Source organism: Acartia tonsa, chromosome 2 (assembly GCF_053477335.1).
Source record: "Acartia tonsa isolate MP-2025a chromosome 2, ASM5347733v1, whole genome shotgun sequence".
Lineage (NCBI taxonomy): Eukaryota > Metazoa > Arthropoda > Copepoda > Calanoida > Acartiidae > Acartia > Acartia tonsa.
Genome location: NC_137261.1, coordinates 38,514,480 through 38,536,990, shown reverse-complemented (window position 1 = coordinate 38,536,990; position 22,511 = coordinate 38,514,480). Strand labels below are relative to the sequence as shown.

The following is a 22,511-nucleotide window of genomic DNA, read 5'->3' as shown; positions in this document are numbered from 1 at the left end:
ACCTAACTATTACAGGAATCACCATGCAAAATTTGAAATCGATAGGACAATTATAACATGCCTAAATTAACGAAAAAAGCTATTTAAAAAAGTTAAAAAATCAACATGTTTAAAATGGACGTACAGACATTTTGGTAATGATTATAGAGTTGCTACGCTTTCTAAATCGTACCTAACTACTAAAGGAATCACCATGCAAAATTTGAAATCGATAGGACAATTCTAACATGTCTAAACGAAAAAAGCTATCCGTTACGGACGTACGGACGTACGGACGGACGGACGGACGGACGGACGTACGGACGTACGGACGGACCGACCCTAATTATAGAAAAGCTTCGCTTTTAAAAATGTGATAGTATATAACATTTAGTATAATAGGATAAGATAAGGTCTGTGTGTGGTAATTGTATAATTTTGAGTTATGTTGAGTTTATGATCCAAGATGGACGTTCTATTTTAATTTAATTAATAAAACTAATTTATCAGTTTCTTTGAATACTAGCTGTATATCTAATTTGCCATTTTGGCTAATATTAACTGAAAATAATTATATGTATATATATATATATCTATATATCTCTGTATACTTAAATATATATATATTTTTATATATATATAAAAATATATATATAAATTAAAATGTATGTATATAATTCAAAGAAGAACTCAGCGTGGCTGCAGTTGCGGCTGAATTAAAAGCAAAGGATAACTAGATTAGATTAGATTTGATTAGATTTATTATTCTTGGGTGTAAATAAATAAAAAGAACAACAATAATAAATGAATATAATATACATACAATTAAATTTTGTTAATATGGTTAATTTATATGAAAATTTTCTTCCAAAATAGTAGTTTCCTAGAAGGTAGGAACTATGCAGTAATGTATATTCTTACATTGTTTTCATACAAGGCCTTACAATCTAAAATTGCTTAGAGTTGCTTACTTTGAGAATGTTATTCATCCCTTAAACTGCGGTTGGTTTCGGCCGCAGCTTGTCGAAACTGCTAAATAAAGTGTGGCTGAAGCTTAAGTAAGCTGGTCGGCTGAAGTTAAGGCTTACGGCCGAGGCCGCCAAGCACTGGTAGATTGTATAAAAGTATATTATATAGGTAGATGTAAATATAGTAGTAATTAATTCTCATTTTCCGGAAAGCTAGATTTATATTGTTACTGTATTATGTAAATCTTTTTTTTAAAAAGGTGTCAGAAGAAAGTGTAAAAGTCCATTGATTTTTATGCCTTTTGGCAAAAAGGCATCTACTTTTCATTTCTATTCTGCATTACATAATAATTTAAGAAAATAAATTATTACTATCTTTTTAATTAATAGTTTTTTTCTTATTTCAGAGAACAGCCCCAACACTGAGATGCGAGTTCTGAATTAAATACACATCAAATCATTTGAATAAGACAAATACAGTGGGAATGAATACTTACTCATGTTCAAGTTTATATTCATATATCACTTTATACATAGTGTTTTAATAAACACACAAAAAAGTCAACTTTGAAAATGTGATGAAAAGATCTGACTATTTTGAGACCATTTTTATGTAAAGTAAAATATTTTCTTTTTAGAGCCTTAAGACAAAGTAGCCCTAAATGGAAGAACTGCGATGGTTTTCGTAATGAAACCATCATATTTTTTCGTTTAGCTTTAAAATTACATTAAATCAACAACCTTGACTTTAAATGTTCGATGTCTAGCAAAAATAAATTATTTTTACAATAGAGGAAAACTACTTTGTCTACGTGCTTTAAGAAGAAAATTATAATGTATTGTATTTATCATATGTTAATAATAGTTTTAATTAAAATGAAGATAAGAAAATTATTTATTAATTTCACATTCCATTGCAAAAAACGCGATCTTTGGTTTGTTTAAATATTCAATTAATTAGGTTTTTTCAAGAATGTCAAGCGTGGGAAAATTTTTTTAATGTGGGAACCATTTAATTTTCATTTAAATGGTACATATGTTTTTCATTTAATTTCATTTTTAGGACCCGTGAGAAAATTTTTTTAACGTGAGAACCATTTAATTTTCATTGAATTTCATTTTTTGGAAGTGTGGGAAAAAACGTGAGAAAAAATATGTTTTAGTATAAAGAAATGTTCTATCAGTTTCAAACCTTTTTCATTCGATAAATCATACTGACTTTGGAAAAACTGTCAGATCGATTTTTGAAATTCAATCTGTGAAAAAAGATATTCAAGTTTTAATTTTTTGTTTTGAAAATATTATTTTACATGTTTTGACGCCATCTTGGATTATGATAATTTTTTTTTGTTAGAAGATTTTTTTTCTAAAATATTTTTAAAAAATTAACTTTTTACAATAAAAAAATCTTTGAACTTAAATTGACCAATTTTTTCTCTTTGATTTGGAAGATTTTTTATGATTTTTATTTTTAATGTCAAATAAAAACACAACAGGGAAAAAAATGAAAATTAAATGAAAAAACGTTTTATGATTTTATTCAAGAAATTATTTGCTAACATCACCTTTTTGTTGCAATAGAATGTTATTTAAGCAAACAAAATTTAGCATAAATGGATATTTAAATCCCTCGGTATTAAATGATGAGCTAACGCTCGATCATTTAATACCTTGGGATTTAAATATCCATTTATGCTAAATTTTGTTTGCTTAAATAACTCATTTAAAAATGTCAATAGTATAGCGTTTTATTTAAAACAAAGCTTACAAAAGTTAAGGAGAGATGCACAAAACAAATTTTCTATATAAAATATTTACTATTATCAAAATTTTCAACAAAAAGACCATCTTAATAAATTTGTGCAAAAAAATGGATGAAAAATACTACTCTATAAGTGTGTCTGTAAGTTCTTCTGTAATAAACTTATATGTAGTTTTAACCATGACAGTACTAAGGCCAGCAGTCATGGTTCAAGCCCGCAGATTGATTTCATGAGTTCTCTTTCCTTTTATGTTCATCTTTTCTTCTTTTTCTTTTATTCTTTTTCATTATTTATCATTTTAGCTTTTAATCAAACAGCTTCGCTCCAATTGGACCGTAAGAGTTCTTGTTTAAAATGCTATTTTGGAACAAATTTTAAAACTTAACACTCTCTTCTTAGAGATAAAATTTCTCCGTGAGAAATGAGACCGTAGAAATAAAAAGCAAATATTTTTGTCAATGAAACTATTTTTAAAATTATTTACATCCTTTTTTAACAATAAACAAAAAAAATTAAAAATACTTTTAAGTAAACAGAAACAGTATTCATTCTTAAAAAAACATTCAGATAATCTTTTTAGCTGTTTCCAATGTATCGTCATATGTACATACAAGCCTAATTATAAGTAGATACGCTACTCAAATAAATGCTCTTAAACGTGTATAATTGACAAAGGTTGTATTGGATAATGTGATAATTATGTAATTAATTCATTCAAGACAGTTTTTTTCAATGTTTTCTTAGATTTTAAGATTCTTTATAAAAATTTATTGACTAACAGTCTATACAAATAATTTTATAGAATTTTTTTAACTAAATGTATAAAAAAAAGTGAATATAAAACAATACCAAATGTACATTTAAAATACTACGATTTATTTTTGTAACAATTTAAATAGCAAAGCTTATCTTTAATGTCCGTTTGTCAGACTTTAGGTTTTCTTAGCTAAAATATTTATGATATACTAATGAATTTGTTTGTGAATATTCCCAATGATAATGAGCATTCACAATATAAATCAGTTGGTCCGTCGGTCAGTCGGTAATACTCAGAAATGCAGGTTACTTGGTTTCTATTAGAGATAGAAAGCTGTTTTTTTTTAAATTAATTTTATTATTATTCAGTCGGTCTGTCTGTTATGCTATTAAAGAGAGCAATTTGTCTTTTTAATTTTACTTCATATAAGTTTTTTTATTTCTGTGCTTCGCTACTTATGGATATGATCGTTCTTATTTTTGTCAAGTGTTAACTTATTTTGCTCATACTCACAAAGACAGTAATTCAATTGATTTTTATCATACATTATTAAAATATTTATTCAATGCCTCGTATTATTGGCAGTTTTCCTCGGTTTAAAAGATAAAGAATTATAAGATTAATTCCAGCTCTGCTAGACCTGAGAGGTCGTATGCCTGGGTCAACAAATTTTAGATTTGGATTTTTAGAGGAAAATCATCTTTAGTGCGATACTACACATGGATTCTCAGTTTGGATGAGTATCTGTTTGATTTGACTAAAATAAAATTCGGATTTGAGGCCATACGGATAAATGTTTTCTGTCCAGTCCTTTTTAATAGTAAAACTGCATTGTATTCACGGTATTAACCATGTTGAAAACAGAAAAAAAGTTGTAAAGACCCTTTTTAAAATTTAAACTGTTTTTAACCTATTTTTAAAACGTATATAAAAAATATACTATGACACAAGTAGAATCAGACTGCAGAGCCTAAATTTGAATTAAATCCCCAATAAACTTTTTTGGGGGGATTTAAATATTAATTTTTACTGTTGCCGTGATCATTTTGACCAAAGCAAAAGGTTTTTTTTTAATTGGGTAAAATTCGTAGCTTTAAGAGTGTTTTGCTTCATAAATATTGTATTCTGGTATAGAGTAAAATTAGGCCTTATGATTTTACTATAAAAATTCACTAAAAAGTTAATTCTTTATAATATATCAACGAATTAACATTAACATGTTTGTGTTCTCTCACTTATTTTAAAAACATAAAAAATGGCTGTAAAGGGTTAAATGACAACAAATGTTTATGCAATACAACAAATTTATTTTTGTCACATATACAAATGCGTTATAAAATAAGATTATTCAAACTTATTTTTTAAAATAATTTTAAAAAGAATGTATCTTTTATGTGTATGGTTTTCATTCTTTTCATTTTAATTAAATAAAAATTATTTAACTACATTGGAAATAAGTCACTTTGTGAAAACACTTTTTTTTGAATTGTTAGGAATTGAAATAAAACAAGACTCCTTATTGATTAGATTTCAGAATTATTTGTTTTACTGTAAATGTTAGATTTTTCAATGAAATTAATTGTTTTGGAAAAAAAAATTATTTCCAATGAACAGAGTAATGTTTTTTTATTGTATCAATATAAAGTGAATTATATAAAAATGTTCTGTAAGCCACAATATTACCCGAAGTAAAAAAAGAGCTTTTGCTTCGGTCAAAATGATTACAGCAACACTAAAAATTAATTTTTAAATCCCCCCAAAAAAGTTTATTGGGGACTTAATTCAAATTTGGGCTCTGCAGTCTGATTCTATAGGTGTCCTAGTATATTTTTGACCCCCCATTCAAAAATAGGTTAAAAACAGTTTAAGCATGGTATAAGGTTAAATTTGTTACAAAATAAGCCATAACTTTATTTTTATTTATCATACAACAAAAGAAAGAAAAATAGCTTTGTATTCTTTTATGTAAATAATAAAATCTAAATTGTATAAAATATATTTTATAAAAAAAAAAAAAAAATTTAATTGTATAATTATAAAAGTAAAATCTTTGAGAATAAATTGTTGTTATATTTTAAAATTGTTTATTTCATTGATTGAAGAATGTACAATACGGTGCTAAATAAATCCAAACAAACGGCTTGCTAACAAAGCCTTGGTTTGCACATCATTAGACCGTCAAAAACCTTGTAAAGGGGGTGGCTGTTTTTCATAGGGGCAATGAGCTTGGGAGAGTTGAAGTACCCTCCCGAAAAATTTACATGCACCTTCCCTGGGCCTATTAGAAGCTTTACTTTCAGCAGTTCGCTACAAACACAATCAGACACATCATGTTAGTAAAAGCGAAGCTTTTCTATAATTAGGGTCGGTCCATCCGTCAAAAACGGATAGCTTTTTTACCTTAATTTAGTCATGATAGAATTGTCCTATCAATACAAATTTTGCATGGCGATTTCTGTGGTAGTAAGGTAAGAATAAGAAAGCGTGGCAACTAATAATCATTACTAGAATGTCCGAACGTCCTTTTTAAACATGTTGATTTTTAACTTTTTTAACAACAAATCTTTATGTGATATAATTATACGATTAAAATGATTTTTGGAATACTGATTCCTAGGATAACAAAGTACAATGTTATAAGCGAAGCATCTCTATAATCAAGTCTTTAAAAATGTAAGTATGTCTTTAAACATTATCCTGTATTTAATCAGTTTTTCAACAAATTTAATTAAAATTTTGTTTCATCTTTTATACATTTATATTCTGTTTATTCAGTTAAGACACTCTTTAAGTTTTATTGTTCGTTTGTCCTACCGTTTCATAATTTTGATTTTATGGATGTTGCCATCCTTTTATTATTATATGTTTTGCTCTAGAATATCAATGCTTTATGGTCTCCCCTCTAATAATGTAAAAACACATCGAATCTCCTCGCATTTAATTATTAGTAAACTAGCGGCTGCGCTTCAATCATCTAGAAGCTCTCTGTTCGAAGGAGTAAAAAAGTGGTAACATAGCCTAAATCTATACTTGTAAAAAGAATAATAGCCAAAAACCATCCAGGGATCTATATGAAGTTTTCATGAAGTTGGGAAAACAATCGGTTTAGTAGTTATCGAAATATTAGACAAAAAAAATACAATAGGATAATTTTGATATTTATTGCGTAACTTTAAAGAATAAAAACATAGAAGAAAAAAAAACAGAAATTGATAGTAATTGAAACATGGATGACAGCACCCATAAGTAGCGAAGCACAAAAACAATTAATGGAAGAACAAAAGAACTATTTAGAAGATATTCAGTTGATAAATATGCAATAATTTTTAGAAATTGCGAAATCTTTCTGATATAACAATAAAAAATTTTTTAATCCATTTGATGCATACCAAAAATTTCAACTGCTTATTTTCAATAGCAGTCGATAAAATCGTATTTCCTCCATAGCGTTACGGACGTACTGACAGACGGAAGGACAGGCTAAATGAATTTTTAAGTAGCTTCGTTACTAAAAAATATATTTTGTCTATTTCTTACACAAGTACAACTCAAAGAGCTTTTCAATATAATAACCAATTTCAAATATAAACATTTCTTATTCAATAAACAAATTTTATATTAAATTTTTGCCAGTGAAAATATATGGATATCAAATATTACTTTATTATGCAAAATTTTACTTTAATTAAATTTTCACTAATACTAATGGAATATTAAATTTCGCCATGGGTATTTAGGAATAATTAACATAGAACAATACCTAAGAACAAGTTACGTCCAATAAGTTTTTTTTTAAAGCCGCTTTGCTGCGGGAAATATTACTTAATAAGGATGACAAACATCCATGTGTTGCGAAGCGTATACTGACAAAAAAGATAAGAAGAAGAAGCAAAAGAAAGAAGAACATAAGACTAGAAGAGATTAAGCAATGAAGCATGTAAAAAAAATAAGATAGAAATCACGAAACCTTTTTAAAAATAATTATATACTTTTGCACAACCCATGGACTGGCATTTGTATACTGGATGCTCTTTGGAAGGGAGTATCTTCAAATAAAAAATCAGCAATCTATTTCAATAGCAGCATAGAAAATCAAAATATATTAAATAAAAAATAAAGTTACTTGTCCTTTCATCTATGAGCACAAAAATTCCCTAGAACGGAAAGACAAGAATAAGAGAATAATAAAGTAGCTTCGCTACTAAAAAAGTTGAAAAGAGTAAATCGGCCGGAGTTTATGAAAAAATATCGATAAACAGGCGGCTTTGAAGACATGCAGCTAAGGTTTTAATTTATATTCTACTTTGCTTTGCTGCTTCTGGATTGTATACAAACCAAGAATTATGAAAAGTGCTACATTATATTTGATCGAAAGAAATTGCAAAAAATTCATTCTAACAGAAACTTCAACTCTACTTCAACTTTAATATTATTTTTCAATAAAATAAAATAAATATGAAAATATTAAATATGATATTTCTTTTCATTACTTGTGTTTTACTTCAGTCAATTAAAGTTTTGTAGGTAACTTTTCGTTTCAATTCCAAGAATTAAAAAAAAAAATTTGTGTTCCTTGCGATGAGGTCTGCGCTAGGTGCAGCTAACACATATTTTACCTGACCAAAAATAATCATCAAAAATATATTTTATTGGTTTGTTTTCAGTCTACTCGAAGTTCAATTACCAATTTTTTTTCTTAATTAGATATCATTTGTTATTGTATAATTGAGTAAATTTCTGAATTGTTTTAAATTTTCTGCCCTTCGAATGATTCTAGGGGCGCATTCGGGTGATGATATCGGGTGAAGATTTTTCTTATTATCCCCCCTATATCTCAATTAGTCTTTTAGGATGTCTGTAATAGCTCTAGAAAATAAAACTTTTTCTGTCCAATGAAAGTCTACTTTATTAATCGCGTTGTACAGAGGTACAAATACATAACATTTTTGTGTGCAAATTAGTATGGCCACTGACCATCCGTTTGTCTGTCTGTTAGCTCCTTTTTTTCTTTTCATTTCCTTTGCTGCTCCCCTTCTTACATTTAGAAGCTTTGTTGTTTATGAATGTTGTCATCCTTGTTTCTCTCTCTTTTTCTCAAAGATTTACACAGAACTGTGAGAGCTTTTTGTTTGCAAATTACATCAATCAATAAGTTTTGCAGAAACTTCCGAGATGTTAAAATGAAATTATTTGCAAATAATTTGTAAAGGAAAATTTTATTGAATTATTATTCCAAATACTTATAAGCATTTTGAAAAAGCTGATTGTTGAAAAAAGGAGGATGTTCGGATGTATTTTATTGTTATAAGAAATTTTAGTTGGTTGACTATAAATTGCTGAAAAAAATCATCTGATAATAAGAATGCTGATGTCGAGCTCATTTTGTTTGAAAGTATATATATCAGAAATGTTAGAAATTGTGAAAATAATATTATTGTTACATTAATAAAGAGAATGCTCTAAGTACAAAGGAACAGTTAAATAATTCCTCTTACGGGACAAAAGTCTTTTCTGAATCTGTTTGAAAATACTAAAGTTTTTATTTTATTATTAACTTTTCAAGTATGTCTAATGTTATCATACAAAACAGTTGTAAATAAAAATAAATATAAAAAATACAAATAATAGATCCAAAACTAGTGAAGTGCATATGGAATGATCATTTGGGTGTGCATTCTTGTACGTGTAAAAAGGGGAAAACAGTCCTACCCAATTTTTTAGGGGGGTGTCGGCATCCCCCTAATACACATCTATAAAATTTAGAATAAAATTGTTATTCGGTTTGAGTGAATGTACAAACTATAAATATTAGCACAAATCTAGGGTTTCAGGCATACATATTCCACCAATATGAATTGTTTCACTTAATCTTAAGAGTCGGGCCCCTTGCCGCACCTTAATCGGTCGAATAAGGGGGGGGGGCGTTCAACGCCCCCCACCCCCTATTATCTAAGTTCCTGTTAGAGCTAGAGTGCTAAAATTTGTGTAAGTCCCCTGTTTAATTATGAATTTCCGACCTTAAGTAAGTAAAAGTCAATTTTCGCTTTCTTCACCCTTTTATTTAACAACCTTTGTTTTTAGGTCCTTTTTTACTTACAAATTTCAAACGGCTGTAATTTTCTTATTTTTGAAGCTAGAAAAAAATGTTTATCTTCGCCCGCTCCCCTTGGGCCTCCCCCCCCCCCCCTGGCCGTTACGGGTTAAATAACTTTTACAGTTGCCCATAATAAAAAAGACCAAATAACAATAAAGTTAGTTACATCGTCCAAAACAGCAAACTAAAAGGGCTAAAAAATTTAGAAATTTGCATTCAAGGAAGAAAGCTTTATCCCAAGTGTTTACGTTAGTTTCTTGAAAAGTAAAACAATTGATTATGATTAAAATGTTGGATGTTGTATAAGTAATCGGTAATAGAGGGATAGGACAAGAGATGATATATTCAGTGGACCCAAATAATTGGGGTTGATATTCGAACCCGACACCTTCTCGACATCGGGCTGTTAATTTTAATTTGTTAGAATATCTGCACTTGAATTAAAACTTCTTAATAAAATACAAAATTAAAACAATGTGAGCTTTTTTGTTGTTATTTATATGTGCCTGGATTCCTGTGAATTACTGAGTTCCATGTTTTGTCAACTTACATAAAAAAAACTAAGTAAACCAAACTTTCTTTTTATACATAGAAAAATTGAATTAAACTAAAAGAACAAGAATAAGATTGCATAGGGGCATAGGACTGCCATTTTAGTAGCACCGCTACTGTACGTTTGTATGTCAGATATAACGTACGTAAAACATTACATTCAATCTAAGCATTCCAACACAATCCAGTCTAATACACACAAAACAAGGATGACAACATCTATAAAAGCGAAGCTCTGAAACGGTAGGACAAACGAACATTAACACTTGAGTAGAGTGTCAGAACTAAATAATCAGAATATAAATGTATAAAAGTCGAACGAAACAAAATTTTAAGTAAATCTGCTGAAAAACTGCTTAAATGCAGGATATTGTTTAAGGACATACTTACATTTTTAGGACTTGGTTATAGAGAAGCTTTGCTTATAACAATGTAATTTGTTATCCTAGGAATCAGTATTCCAAAAATCAGACCATTTGGATAATTTTATCACATAAACATTTTATGTTAAAAAAGTTAAAAAGCAATTTATTTAAAACGATTATAGAGTTGCTTCGCTTTCTAACTCGTACTTAACTCCTATAGGAATCATCATGCAAAGTTTGAAATCGATAGGACAATTCTAACATGCCTAAATTAACGAAAAGAGCTATCCGTTAAAGAGCGAATATAGGTTCGATATGATATGAGCTTATATCAAAGGTGCCATTACATACTTTTAGAATATCTATGCCAAATTTAAAAATTTTAAAAAATCCTTAAGTAGATTTTGCAATTTTCTGTTTCAATTGAACATATAATAAATCAGATTGCCGACAAAATCGTTTATTTTAGCCCTTTACAAGACTTTTTTTGACTATTTTGCTTAAGTTTGATTGACTATTACATTGGCATGCATCTTAAATAATAATTTAAATGTTTATTATTTTAGATTATATACTATTTTATTTAATTTTTAAAAAGCGTAAAAATAATTTGCGTAGAAGGGCGTCAGGAGTATTGACTAGGGTAAATAATACGTCTTAAAGTTTATTTTCTGTACAAAGATCATTGATTAACTCTGGAGGATATAAACACCCTTAAGTATGTATTTTCAACACACACACACAGCCACAAAAAACAAGGATTTGAAATCATTCTTCCTCCAAGAAATTTTATCGATTATTTTTTTTTTACTTTTTACATTATTTGATGTTTTTTTAACTTTTAAATAATTTAATTTATGAAGGTAGAAGGAGGGTATATTCACCCCTGATTAATTGATTTCCACGTTATTACAACTATCATTTAACGAAAGCTTTTTAATTCAACCTTGCCACGAAGCCTTGTGTGATGCTAGGGTGTTTGAGTTCTTAGGGAACCACACTAATTACATAATATTGTCTTCCGATTGACAGGTTTTAAGCTATAAACAGACTTATACAATTGGATATGTCAATATCTTTAAGTTATTTATAATCTATGGAATGGCACGGTTTTTTTGAGCCCATATCATATTCAACCTATATTCGCCCTTTAAGTACGGACGGACGGGTCGATCCTAATTATAGAGGGCTAAAGTAGAGGGCAAGTCCCCTGTTTGATAATGAATTTCCGACCAAAGTCAATTTTCGCTTCCTTCATCCTTTTATTTAACAACCTTTGTTTTTAGGTCCTTTTTACTTAAAAATTTTAAACGGCTGTAATATTCATATTTTTGAAGGTAGAAGAACAATTTTTGCAGAAAATGTTTATCTTTATGAAAAAATTCATATTAGAAATATCAAAATATAAATTTCAGCGACCGCAGTTGTACTTGGCAGCTGCCAGCAGCCGCAGTCGGCGGTTGGCGGGAAAACGGCGGCGGATCTTTATGAAATTTTAATACATGTAATAAAAGCTTAAGTTTCAAATTTGAAGTCTCTAAGGCAAAATTTGCGGCCACAGGAGCCTTTTAAACATTTCTGAAGACCTGCAGGATCATACCTGGAACCTGAAATTGACTTGAACACTTGTATTTCATATGAAGATGTACTACTAGAGGATGTTTTAGTATTTTGGTTAGATAAAATGCTTTGTTTAAGTAAAAAAAATATTTTTGCTCTTTACCTGGATGACCCAGCCAGGTTTGCTGGCATCCTGTGCCCGCCAGGATGGAAATATTCAAAAAATTCCAACTCCCAGTTAGTGTCATACCCATATTTTCACGCAGTTTGGGCTCTTTATTTTTCACACACAGAAAATGAGATAGAAAATAGCCCTTCCCCCCCCCCTGACCGTTAAGGGTTAATAAACAGTTGCTTATATTGTATAATTTATAGTCTTTTGAAATAGGTTTTAGAACTTATTTTATCATTTTCTTAATATTGAAGAAGTTACTTGATTGATCACTATACATTGTTTAATGCTTTCAGACAAAATTTTGAATATTTTATCCATATTATACCCTACCCTTTTCTAGACTTATTTAGAGATTTTTTGAGCATTAGTGAAAAGAAACTATACATTTTCTGTTTTTCCTGCTTAAAACATTATTTTAACATTCCAGCACCCTATTCTGACTGAAGATCTTGTGCCCAAGATCATCCGCCTGTCTGGTCCACGCTGGTTTGCCAGGCAGCCATCCTGTTATCCATTTCTGAAGCTTCTTGTGCACTTTGGTCTGGAGTTTTGATTCGTAAACATTTCAGTAATTTCTTTTTACTACCAAGATGAAAAGTTCTTCTTGAACCTCCCGTAGGGGTAGAGGGTGAGCTGCGTTTTGACTGGATCCTCTGTAGCGACCTTCCTGAATGGTAGAACCTTCAGTTTTGCTCTCCATTTCCTTGAACTCCTGGCAGGTAAACTTAATGCAAGGCAGCTCTCATACATAAAAGAAACTATAGAAGTGTATCTAACATGAGCCTAGTAAATTTCGTTTATTTCTTTTGAACTTTAATGGTGGATGGACGGTTAAAGTAGGTAGTAGAGAAGATGATTATTTGTCAAAGTAATCATTTTAAGAAATTTGTTACTAAATCGCTTATTTTCAGCATATTTTGTCTTTTTATCCCAGTGATCTTGTAAGAAATTATGTAAAGCAAAAGTGTTGCAATTACGCAACAAAAAAAATTAAAAATTCATAATTAACATAAAATTTTAGAAGAGGGATAAATCTATATTGAATTTAACCAGTACCTTTTAAATATTTAAATTTTCAACCAACAATTTCGTTTAATTTGTTGCTTTGCATGTACGTACCCTATTCTTTTCAGAAAAAAAGCTTTTATGCAACATAATAGAAAAATAACAGAATGATGTCTAACTTTTATGCTAAAATATAAAATATTTCAAATTTTCATATCATTTAACATTAAAAGGCAAGAAATAGAAAATACAAAGATTAAAAAAAAGATAAAAACGGCAGATAACTTTAAAAGAGTCCATCGAAAGTCCTAAATTTGGTATACCAAGATCCAATCTTGAGTAATATAGAGCAAGATGATGAGGCCTATAAAAAAACCTTTGATTTCCCTACTTTTGTCCGTTGGTTCTTGCTCTCACAGTCTGGTGGCTTATTTATAAACTGTAGCTACGCCTCTAGAGACCTCTAGGGGTACTTGAGGAGAGGGAAGTTGAATTCGATAACCCAATTAAAAAATTGGGAGGATTGAGGTAATCTCATCCAAAATAGTTATAAACCTTCCCAGATATATTGGTACAGTGGTTAGTGAGATCCTTCAGTACAAACAGACAAACATCCTGTTACTTTATGACAAGGATAAGTTATTAACCGTATTCTTACTATTTAATCTGGTTGTTATGCATATGACATTGCAGCCACATGCAACCCGACGCCTTTTTTAACCTCACAACTTCACTTTATGCTAAAAAAAACCGGCAAAAAGTCTTTGATCCAGGAATAAAAAATCAGCTGAAATTACCAAATATTTTTTTGAAATAATACAGTTACAGTTACAGCTGGCTTTGGTCGATGTAAGAAACTCTACCACCATTAAAAAAAATATAGTGTTGGCCCAAATGGTAATCTATTGTATTGATAAATGTAGATTTATCACCAAAATGTGAATTTTATGGAGGCTATCAATCTATTTAGCTATATTTTTCAGAGCATGGAATATTTTGTACTACTATATTATTTTAAAACTTAAATTTATCAAATGAGATGCTGAGCTTTATTTAGTGAAAGCGAAGCTCTGAAACAGTAGGAAAAACGAACATTACCATCTGTAGAGTGTCAGAACTAAATTAGCTGAATATAAATGTCTAAATTTATACAAAATTGTAAGTACAGAAAACTTAGGAACAAACATACATACTTGATTATAGAGATGCTCCGCTTATAATATTGTACATTGTTATCCTAGGAATCATATAACAAAAAATCAAATGAATAGGATAATTATATGACATAAAAAAATGTTGTAAAACATGAAAATCAATATGTTTTAAATGGACGTACAGACATTATGGTAACGAATATAGTGTTGCTACGCTTTCTAAAGCGTACCTAACTACTACAGGAATTACAATGCAAAGTTTGAAATTGAAATGACAATTCTGACATGACTAAACTAACGCAAAGAGCTAACTGTTCCGGACGAAGGAAAATGGTCTCTTCCCTCACTGACTAACTCAAACTTACATTTTTGTATGTGTGAGTGTGTAACTTAGTAACTAACTTTGTTTCAAAGCTGTTTTTTTAACTTAGGTAAATTTGACATTTCACATTTAAAATGCTAATTTTTTCACACAAAAAGGCTTCGCGCACTATTTACCCCCCCCCCCCCATCCCCCCCCCCCTGACGTCCCTTCAGTTTTTGTTTTTATGGGAAATCCTATGCTTATACGACTATTTGCGATCTTGTTCTATTCAAATACATTAGTATCTTGCCAATATCAATGATAAATTAATGTTAAGTTCTCTTTCTAACACCATTAACTATCTTTGAAGTACTTTTTGATTTAAAATTGATTTTAGGAAAAAAACTAGACACTTAATCATAGAATAGAATTCATATTTTTCTTCTACTCGATCATTCTAGGAAAATATTATCCTAAGTTAGAACAAAGTATCTCTAAAAGTTTTGATCTCATAAAAAGATATAAAAAGAGCTGAATAATTGTTAAGCTATACCTGGGTTAAATTATTTTCCAGGAAAGGAAGTTTATTATTTGCCCTTGTGAGATTTTACTTTCTGTAAAGAAAGTAACACAGACAGAAAGGTAACTGTTAAAATTTGTGGCAGTTTTTTTATCTTTTTGAGACGCCGCCAATTTTCACCATAAAATAAATTTATAAATTCTGTTATATAAAAACGAAAAAACGTGTCCTAACTTTTGTTATTTTTTAAAATAGCTAGTCGGTGCTTTTAGTTAGTAGTAGATGTAAAATGATCCATAAAATTTAGATATGAAATCGGTTTTTTTTGTAGACCTCTTATTTTGAAGTAATTTAAGTTTTTTTTTAATTAAGTTGGTTTCAAGGTACTAAAACGCAACAAAAAAAGAAGAAAATTGCCATTATGAACAAAATAGTAAGATCTTTAATTTGACACCTTACTTTTTGAATTCTGTTGAGTAATTATTGAAAAAAAATCTATTTTGTTGAAGCCCGGTGAATCAAAACTCGTCGCGAATGGGTTCAAAAAAATCACAAAAGTTAGACACGTTCTTTGGAAGAATTAAAAATATTTGTGCTCGGCTATGTTACTGTGAACACTTTTCTTGTTTTATTTTACTTTAATTCATTGTCAATATTTGGCAAAGTGCAAATCATCCATCTATTTTCACTTTTTTCTTCAATGCAAGCTGCATCTTTCAATAGAAGTTATTTTCCACACATAAAACATTTTTGGAAAAAAATCTGTTTCTTAGTTTTTTTTGCCTATAGTTGGGGAAAGAGAGACACTAATAGATCATATAGTACTATAAATCATTAATATTCCTAGGACAACAGGGTATAATATCATAAGCAAAGTATTTCTATAGCCAGGTTATAAAAATTTAAGTATGTTCCTAAAGAGTATTCTGTATTAAGGAAATTTTATAACAAATTTATACACCATTTATATTAGAACTATTATGTTCTGACACACTACAAGTGTCAATGTTCTTTTGACTTACAGTCTGATTTTATAGCTTCGCTTTTGATGAGGTTGATATCTTTGTTAAGTTTAGGTGTAGGTAAAGTGTGGTTTGGATTAACGAAAGAATAGGTGCATAGAAACCATTCTTCGATAATACAAGAGAACAATAATTTCTAATCCAATAGGATACAAAAAAAATGCTTAACAAATAAAGAGTGCAAAAAGAAGAATAAAAAACGGCAAAGGAAATTCTTAATATCTTATATGTCAACTAGCGGATACGCCCCTAGCATCTAGCGAACTGTCTTCAAAGGGGTAAGGAGGTAAAAAAAATAGTCTTAACTCATTTGAAAGATTATGTCTAAAAATAAATAGCCTAAGACCATCCCTAGACCTATGTGAAGCTTCACTGTTAAGGAGGACCATAATGATATCATTTCAGCGGTTAGCAAGATCCTTCGCTAAAGACAAAAAAGCTTACTACTTTATATAATAGGATTGTCTATTAAAAACTTACAGGCAGAAACTTGTAAAGTAGGTTTACTACCAAAACTTTTTTTTACAAAAAAACAGAGAAAATGTACAAATATTTGTGAATGGCAGTTGTGATAAAAACACATTCCCATATAAATAGTGGATGTAAATATTCATTTATTTCCCTGGTATCTCATTTATATCCCTGGTATGATTTTAGAAGATTTTTAATTTTTTTTGGAAGATTTTATAATTTTTATTAATTACTAAAAGAAAGAAAAATTATACCAGGGAAATAAATGAAATTTAAAAACCAGCATAAAAATGAGTTTTTGTTAAAATGAGAATGATATTCCTGTCCAGTTTTTTGTTTAGGAATGAATATTTCTTACCCTCGTGAATAAATGATGACCTATCGGTCCATCATTTATTCCCTCGGGTAAGAAATATTCATTCCTAAACAAAAAACTGGACAGGAATACCCCATTTCAACTTGTACAGGCATGCAGATAGATAGATGGATAGACTGATAAAAAAAATTTGCTAGATGGGAAGATACACATTCCTACAAATATAAGCTGTCAGTTCCAAGCCCTGCAAAAAATATAATTTTGTTTTCTCATTTAGGTTTATAAATTCATTAATTATACAGATTTATTTAATAATTCTACCCTATCTTATAATTAATATATTTTTAATGATTTTTATTATTTAATTCGCATTTAATCATAAAACAACAACATAAGCGTTTGTGACGCAAAATGAAAAAATGAATTAATTAGAAACAAGTAACGAGTACGTCCAGTTGTAAGAAAGCTGTCTATAATAAGCTAAACATATGGACTAACAGGAAAGGTCGTGAATTACTTTTATTTCTATTTATAATCGGGCTAGGCTATCGTTAAAAACAGAAGAATAGACTAAATACTTATCTAAGACTTATAGAGTAACTTCGCTATTGAAAATAGTGTACACATATTTTTCGCTGAAATATTAAATAACTAGCGGCCGCGCCCCTAGCATCAGGGGCTTTAAATTCAAAGGGATATGGAAGGGTAAAAAATAGCCTAAAAAATCAGGACCTATAAGATGTTTCACTGTAAAGGAGATCCATATTAGTTCAGTGGTTAGCGAAATCCTTCGCTACCGACAGAAAAAAGCTTACTTTTGGGCCAAGGCATTCCCCCCACTCTAACTATTTACGTCGCGCATCTGACATAGAAGCAGTGGGAATCATTTTTAACGTCTTTAGTTATGACGCGGTGTCGGACCGAGATTCGAACCTATCACCTTCCCGACGACGAGCGGATGCGCTACGTGTTGAGCCACGGTCGCGGGTTGAAAAAAAACAAGGATGACAACATCCATAAAAGCGAAGCACTGAAACGGTAGGACAAACGAACATAAACACTTGTATAGTGTCAGAACTGAATAATCATAATATAATTGTATAAGAGTCGAAGCAAAATTGTAAGTAAATTTGTTGAAAAAAACTGCTTTATTCAGGATAATGTTTATGGACATACTTACATTTTTAGGACTTGATTATAGAGTTGCTTCACTTATTACATTATACTTTGTTGTCCAAGGAATCAATATATCAAAAATCAGATCAATCAGATGATTAGTTCACATAAAAATTTGTTGTTAAAAAAGTAAAAAAATCAACATGTTTAAAATGGACGTACGGACATTTTGGTAATGATTATAGAGTTGCTACGCTTTCTAAATCGTACCTAACTACTAAAGGAATCATCTTGCAAAATTTGAAATCGAAAGGACAATTCTAACATGCCTAAATTAATGGAAAAAAGCTATCCGTTACGGACGGACGGACGGACGGACCGACCCTAATTATAGAAAAGCTCTCTTTTAAAAAGAATCCTGTTACTTTTATACTTTTAAATAAGGATTGTAGGTAGGAGTCTGAATATTGCGTTGTTTGTAAACTAATTAAATAGTTTTTAAGAGCCTCGCTTCTCATTGGTTTTGTACTCCTAGGCAAATAGATTTTTCATAACACCATCCTGTGTAATTGTTCGTTTATTCAGATTCTATAGAAAATATTTTTTGCAATTAAAAGATAATTTACGTCAGAAGAAGATTTACGTTGTAGCACCAACTCTCGTCCGTCTATTAATTTCATTGAGTCGAAAGGATATTTATTAAAAGTTACAAAATTTAGTTAAGATCCATTGCTTCTTACTTTAGTATCCTTTGAATAAAAAGAATATGTTTTAATAAATAGATTAATGATTTAAAATAATTATTTCATAGTAAAATTCTGTGCATGAGAGAACAGGAAAATGTAAAAAAAAAAAGAGGACAAAGAAAGAAACATCAAAGGTCACAAACAGGAAAGAGTGAAGAAAATATCATTTAGTACAAGATATTAGATAATAGTCATTTATCGCATCGCATAATAGACAGCTTTTTGTGGATATGAAATGAAAAATTATAAGTTATTAGCCCCGAGGGGCCATAGTCCCAGGATTAAACATGAGTAGATTTTTTTTCTAGGGAAGAATGGTTAGCGCCACCTAATCCCCCTAATCTGGGGGGGAAATGAGCAGAACTCAATCAGGTAACTACCATGGAACCTTTCCAGTACATTGGACTCTTTTGATGTAGATCCTGGGATCATCAAATTACGGTGCAGGATGGACTTCAGGCGAGTCTCTGGTCTCTCATCATTATTTTATTTTCTTACTCTTGGAAAATTGTCTGTAATTTGATGCTGTATTGGACAGTGTGTGTTTTGTTTGCAGAAAACCAAAAATTGTCTCTTTTTCAACAGGGAAAATGTGCAGGAAAAGTGTAATAAAGTGTTTGTCATCAGAGACATTTTTGCTACATCAGAGATGTGTGTGGCAAACTTGGCATGGGTCATTGTTTGATTTTTCCACGACAAGAGAGAGTGCCTTGTTCTTGTGATGGGGTGAAAAATCAGTGTGTTCAAGGTAGTGCTATAGGTGCTTGTGTCATTTCATTAGCAGGTATGTTAAAAGTATTTTTTAACCCTCCCTAAGCGTTTATATTGGTATATACGATTGTGTGTCCATAGCGCGGATTTGAGACAAAGATTTTTTTATGTAAATATATCTTTTTTATGCTAAAAATAATCATAAAATTAAAGAGCCCATTTTTATATCCTTAGAATTTTGTTTTGTTGTGTATATTTTTTGGAGAATCAGTTTTAGGCCAGCAAATGCTAAAAGATTTTACTGCTGGAGAAAGTGGTATTTTTTAGATTATTCTTTTGAATTTAAACAATACCTATGTTTTATTTTGACTAATCTTGTTTTCTCTTTTTTAGATGTAATTTGTGCTATTTTATGTATCCAATAAATCATATGAATATACATCTACTTGATCTGTCCCCGATAGCTGACCGAAGATACTCTATAATTTATGTATGTTCGAAATAAGAATGAACGCTACTGGAAGCGTGTCAATAAAACAGAGATTCGGATTTGCTCCCTAAACAATATTCATTTTTACTTTATTGAGTGAGGCCATTTGCCTGACAAGAGAGGTAATAATGAATTGAACAAAACAGATGATATACATGATTTTTCAGTATAGCTGAGAACCGGTTCTAATCGAGGAGATATTAATCATTTCCGAAACCATACAATAAAATACATACATATATATGATCATACTATAGTTTTATAAATATATCATTAATCCTTCTATTAGGTTATTATTACCTAATTGGAGAGATATTCTCCTTCGATTTTAAAAAGTTAAAATAAAAAGAAAACAAGGATGACAACATTTATAAGTAGCGAAGCAAAAAAATTATGTATAAGAATTTAAAGATTAGTTGTCAAAAACATGTATATTGGGGAAAAATCACGAAACCTTTTCAACATTTTTTTAAAATTTTTTAATACTTATATATCAGTACTATGACTAACAGACTGACGGTCAAAGTAAATTACATACTGGATGCTCAAAACAACAGAAAATTTAATTTGATATTTTTAACTAAAAAAAATTTGAAATCGGAAAAAAGATTTGAGGAAAAATGTGAAAAATATAAAAATAGCCAAAAACTTGCAAAAAGGCAGTCTGACCGCCATTGATGTTTTCTTGAAAAGACAGGAAATTTAATTTTGATATCTATAACTGAAAAAATTTTGGAAATCGGACCAAAAACACCAAAGGTATGGATAAAAATATGAAAAATACAAAAATAGCATAAAACCTGCTTAAAGGCAGTCTGACCGTCATAGTTGTTTTCTTGAAATGACAGGAAATTTCATTTTTATATCTAAAACTAAAAATTTTTGGAAATTGGACCATAAACACCAAAGATACGGAGAAAAATGTGAAAAATACAAAAATAGCCTAAAACCTGCTAAAAAGCGGTCCGACCGCCATTGATGTTTTATAGTTAATTGGGCTCCATAATAATGGGAATGTTGTCAAAAAATTTCAGCCTTTTATCTCTTATAGGAGCCGAGAAAATCACGTTTCCCCCAAACTAAGACAGACGGACAGACGGACATTTCAAATTATAGAGTAGCTTCGCTACTAAAAACAGTGAACACATTGAAAAGAAGTGTAATTATATAAAATATTATGGATATATATTAATACAAGTATGTTTTTGGTACTTTGAAGATTTATAAAGAAAAGTTTTCAAATCAAGTACTAAAAGAAACCTTAAAGTCACAATATTGAATGAAAAAAAAATACAAAATATATATTTTTTAGTTCTTAGATGTTTTATGCAAAGTACATATATTGGGAAGAAAGATAAAACCTATGAATATTGAATAGATTAAAGAATAATAAGATAAATGGCTTCCCTTTTAAAGTGGCAAAATCAATAACATTGGATAAGCAAGGACGTCCTAGGGGGAGGGGTTAATGTGGCTACACCCACCAAAAAAAAATTTAAAAAATCATTTCATTTTATCCCTTCCTTAAATTTTGAGCTGAGGGGATGAGTAATAAATTTAAGGGCGGGGCCAATTATCTCTTGGAAACTTTCCTTTTCATGGTTCTAAAGTCCTTAGTTTTTACAAATCAAGTTATTTTTTATATTTTATATGCCGAATTAGAGTTTTTTTACCCCATGCAAAAGTACGGGGGTTATGAATATGAAATTGGCCTCATCACTAGGAACTTTTTTAATATAAACGTTATTTTTTAAGTCTTGAATTATAAGAACTGACAAATGTTATCTCACAGGAGTTGAACTATACCCCCCACCCACCCATTCTTGGAAAAGTCAAAAATACCCAATTCTCCATGTGAGTGTTGGATGAAGCCGTTTGTGGGACCTTAATCGACACTCATTTATAGATGCTCTCAAAATATCGTAGCCTAAAACCATCCCGAGACCTATGCGGATCTTTCAAAACATTGAGAATTAGAGTTATCTTTACAAACCCTACTACTTGAGGACTAGCGAATGTGCTTCTAGTCTCTAGGGGCATAGAATTGTTATAGAGCTAAAACCTATTTAAGACCCATTAAAGCTTTTCTCTAAAATTTATAACTCAATCTTTTTATTCATTAGAGATCTAAACGGACAGATACAAAATATTACCTTACATTATAAAAGAATATAAATAAAGTTTTAGTATTTTATTTAATTATGAAACAAAAATCGAGTTTTACTGTTATATTTAATATTTGTATCAAAAAAAAATAAAATTATATTTTATTTTATAATTGTTATGATTAGATTAAATAAACCTTATATGAACGACGACATTTAATTATATTCTGCCAAACCAAATATTGTAAAGTGTACACTAGAAATGTGCGACAGTAGAAAATTCAAAGCGTACACGTGAAATGCCGTATTTACTTAAAATATTGCTATTTTACTAAGTT

General features: G+C 29.8%; 1 protein-coding gene across 2 annotated transcripts in view; it reads left to right on the top strand.

The window, feature by feature from the left end:
* LOC145311756 (FMRFamide receptor-like) overlaps positions 1-1,871 on the top strand; it is a 49,958-nt gene extending 48,087 nt beyond the window's left edge. For both annotated transcript variants that reach the window (XM_080150734.1, XM_080150733.1), the window contains exon 18: positions 1,355-1,871. In XM_080150734.1, coding sequence (XP_080006860.1) covers positions 1,355-1,373 — 19 coding nt within the window. In that variant the 3' untranslated portion in view covers positions 1,374-1,871. The remainder of the gene's footprint in view (positions 1-1,354) is intronic.
* Positions 1,872-22,511: the final 20,640 nt, after the last annotated feature.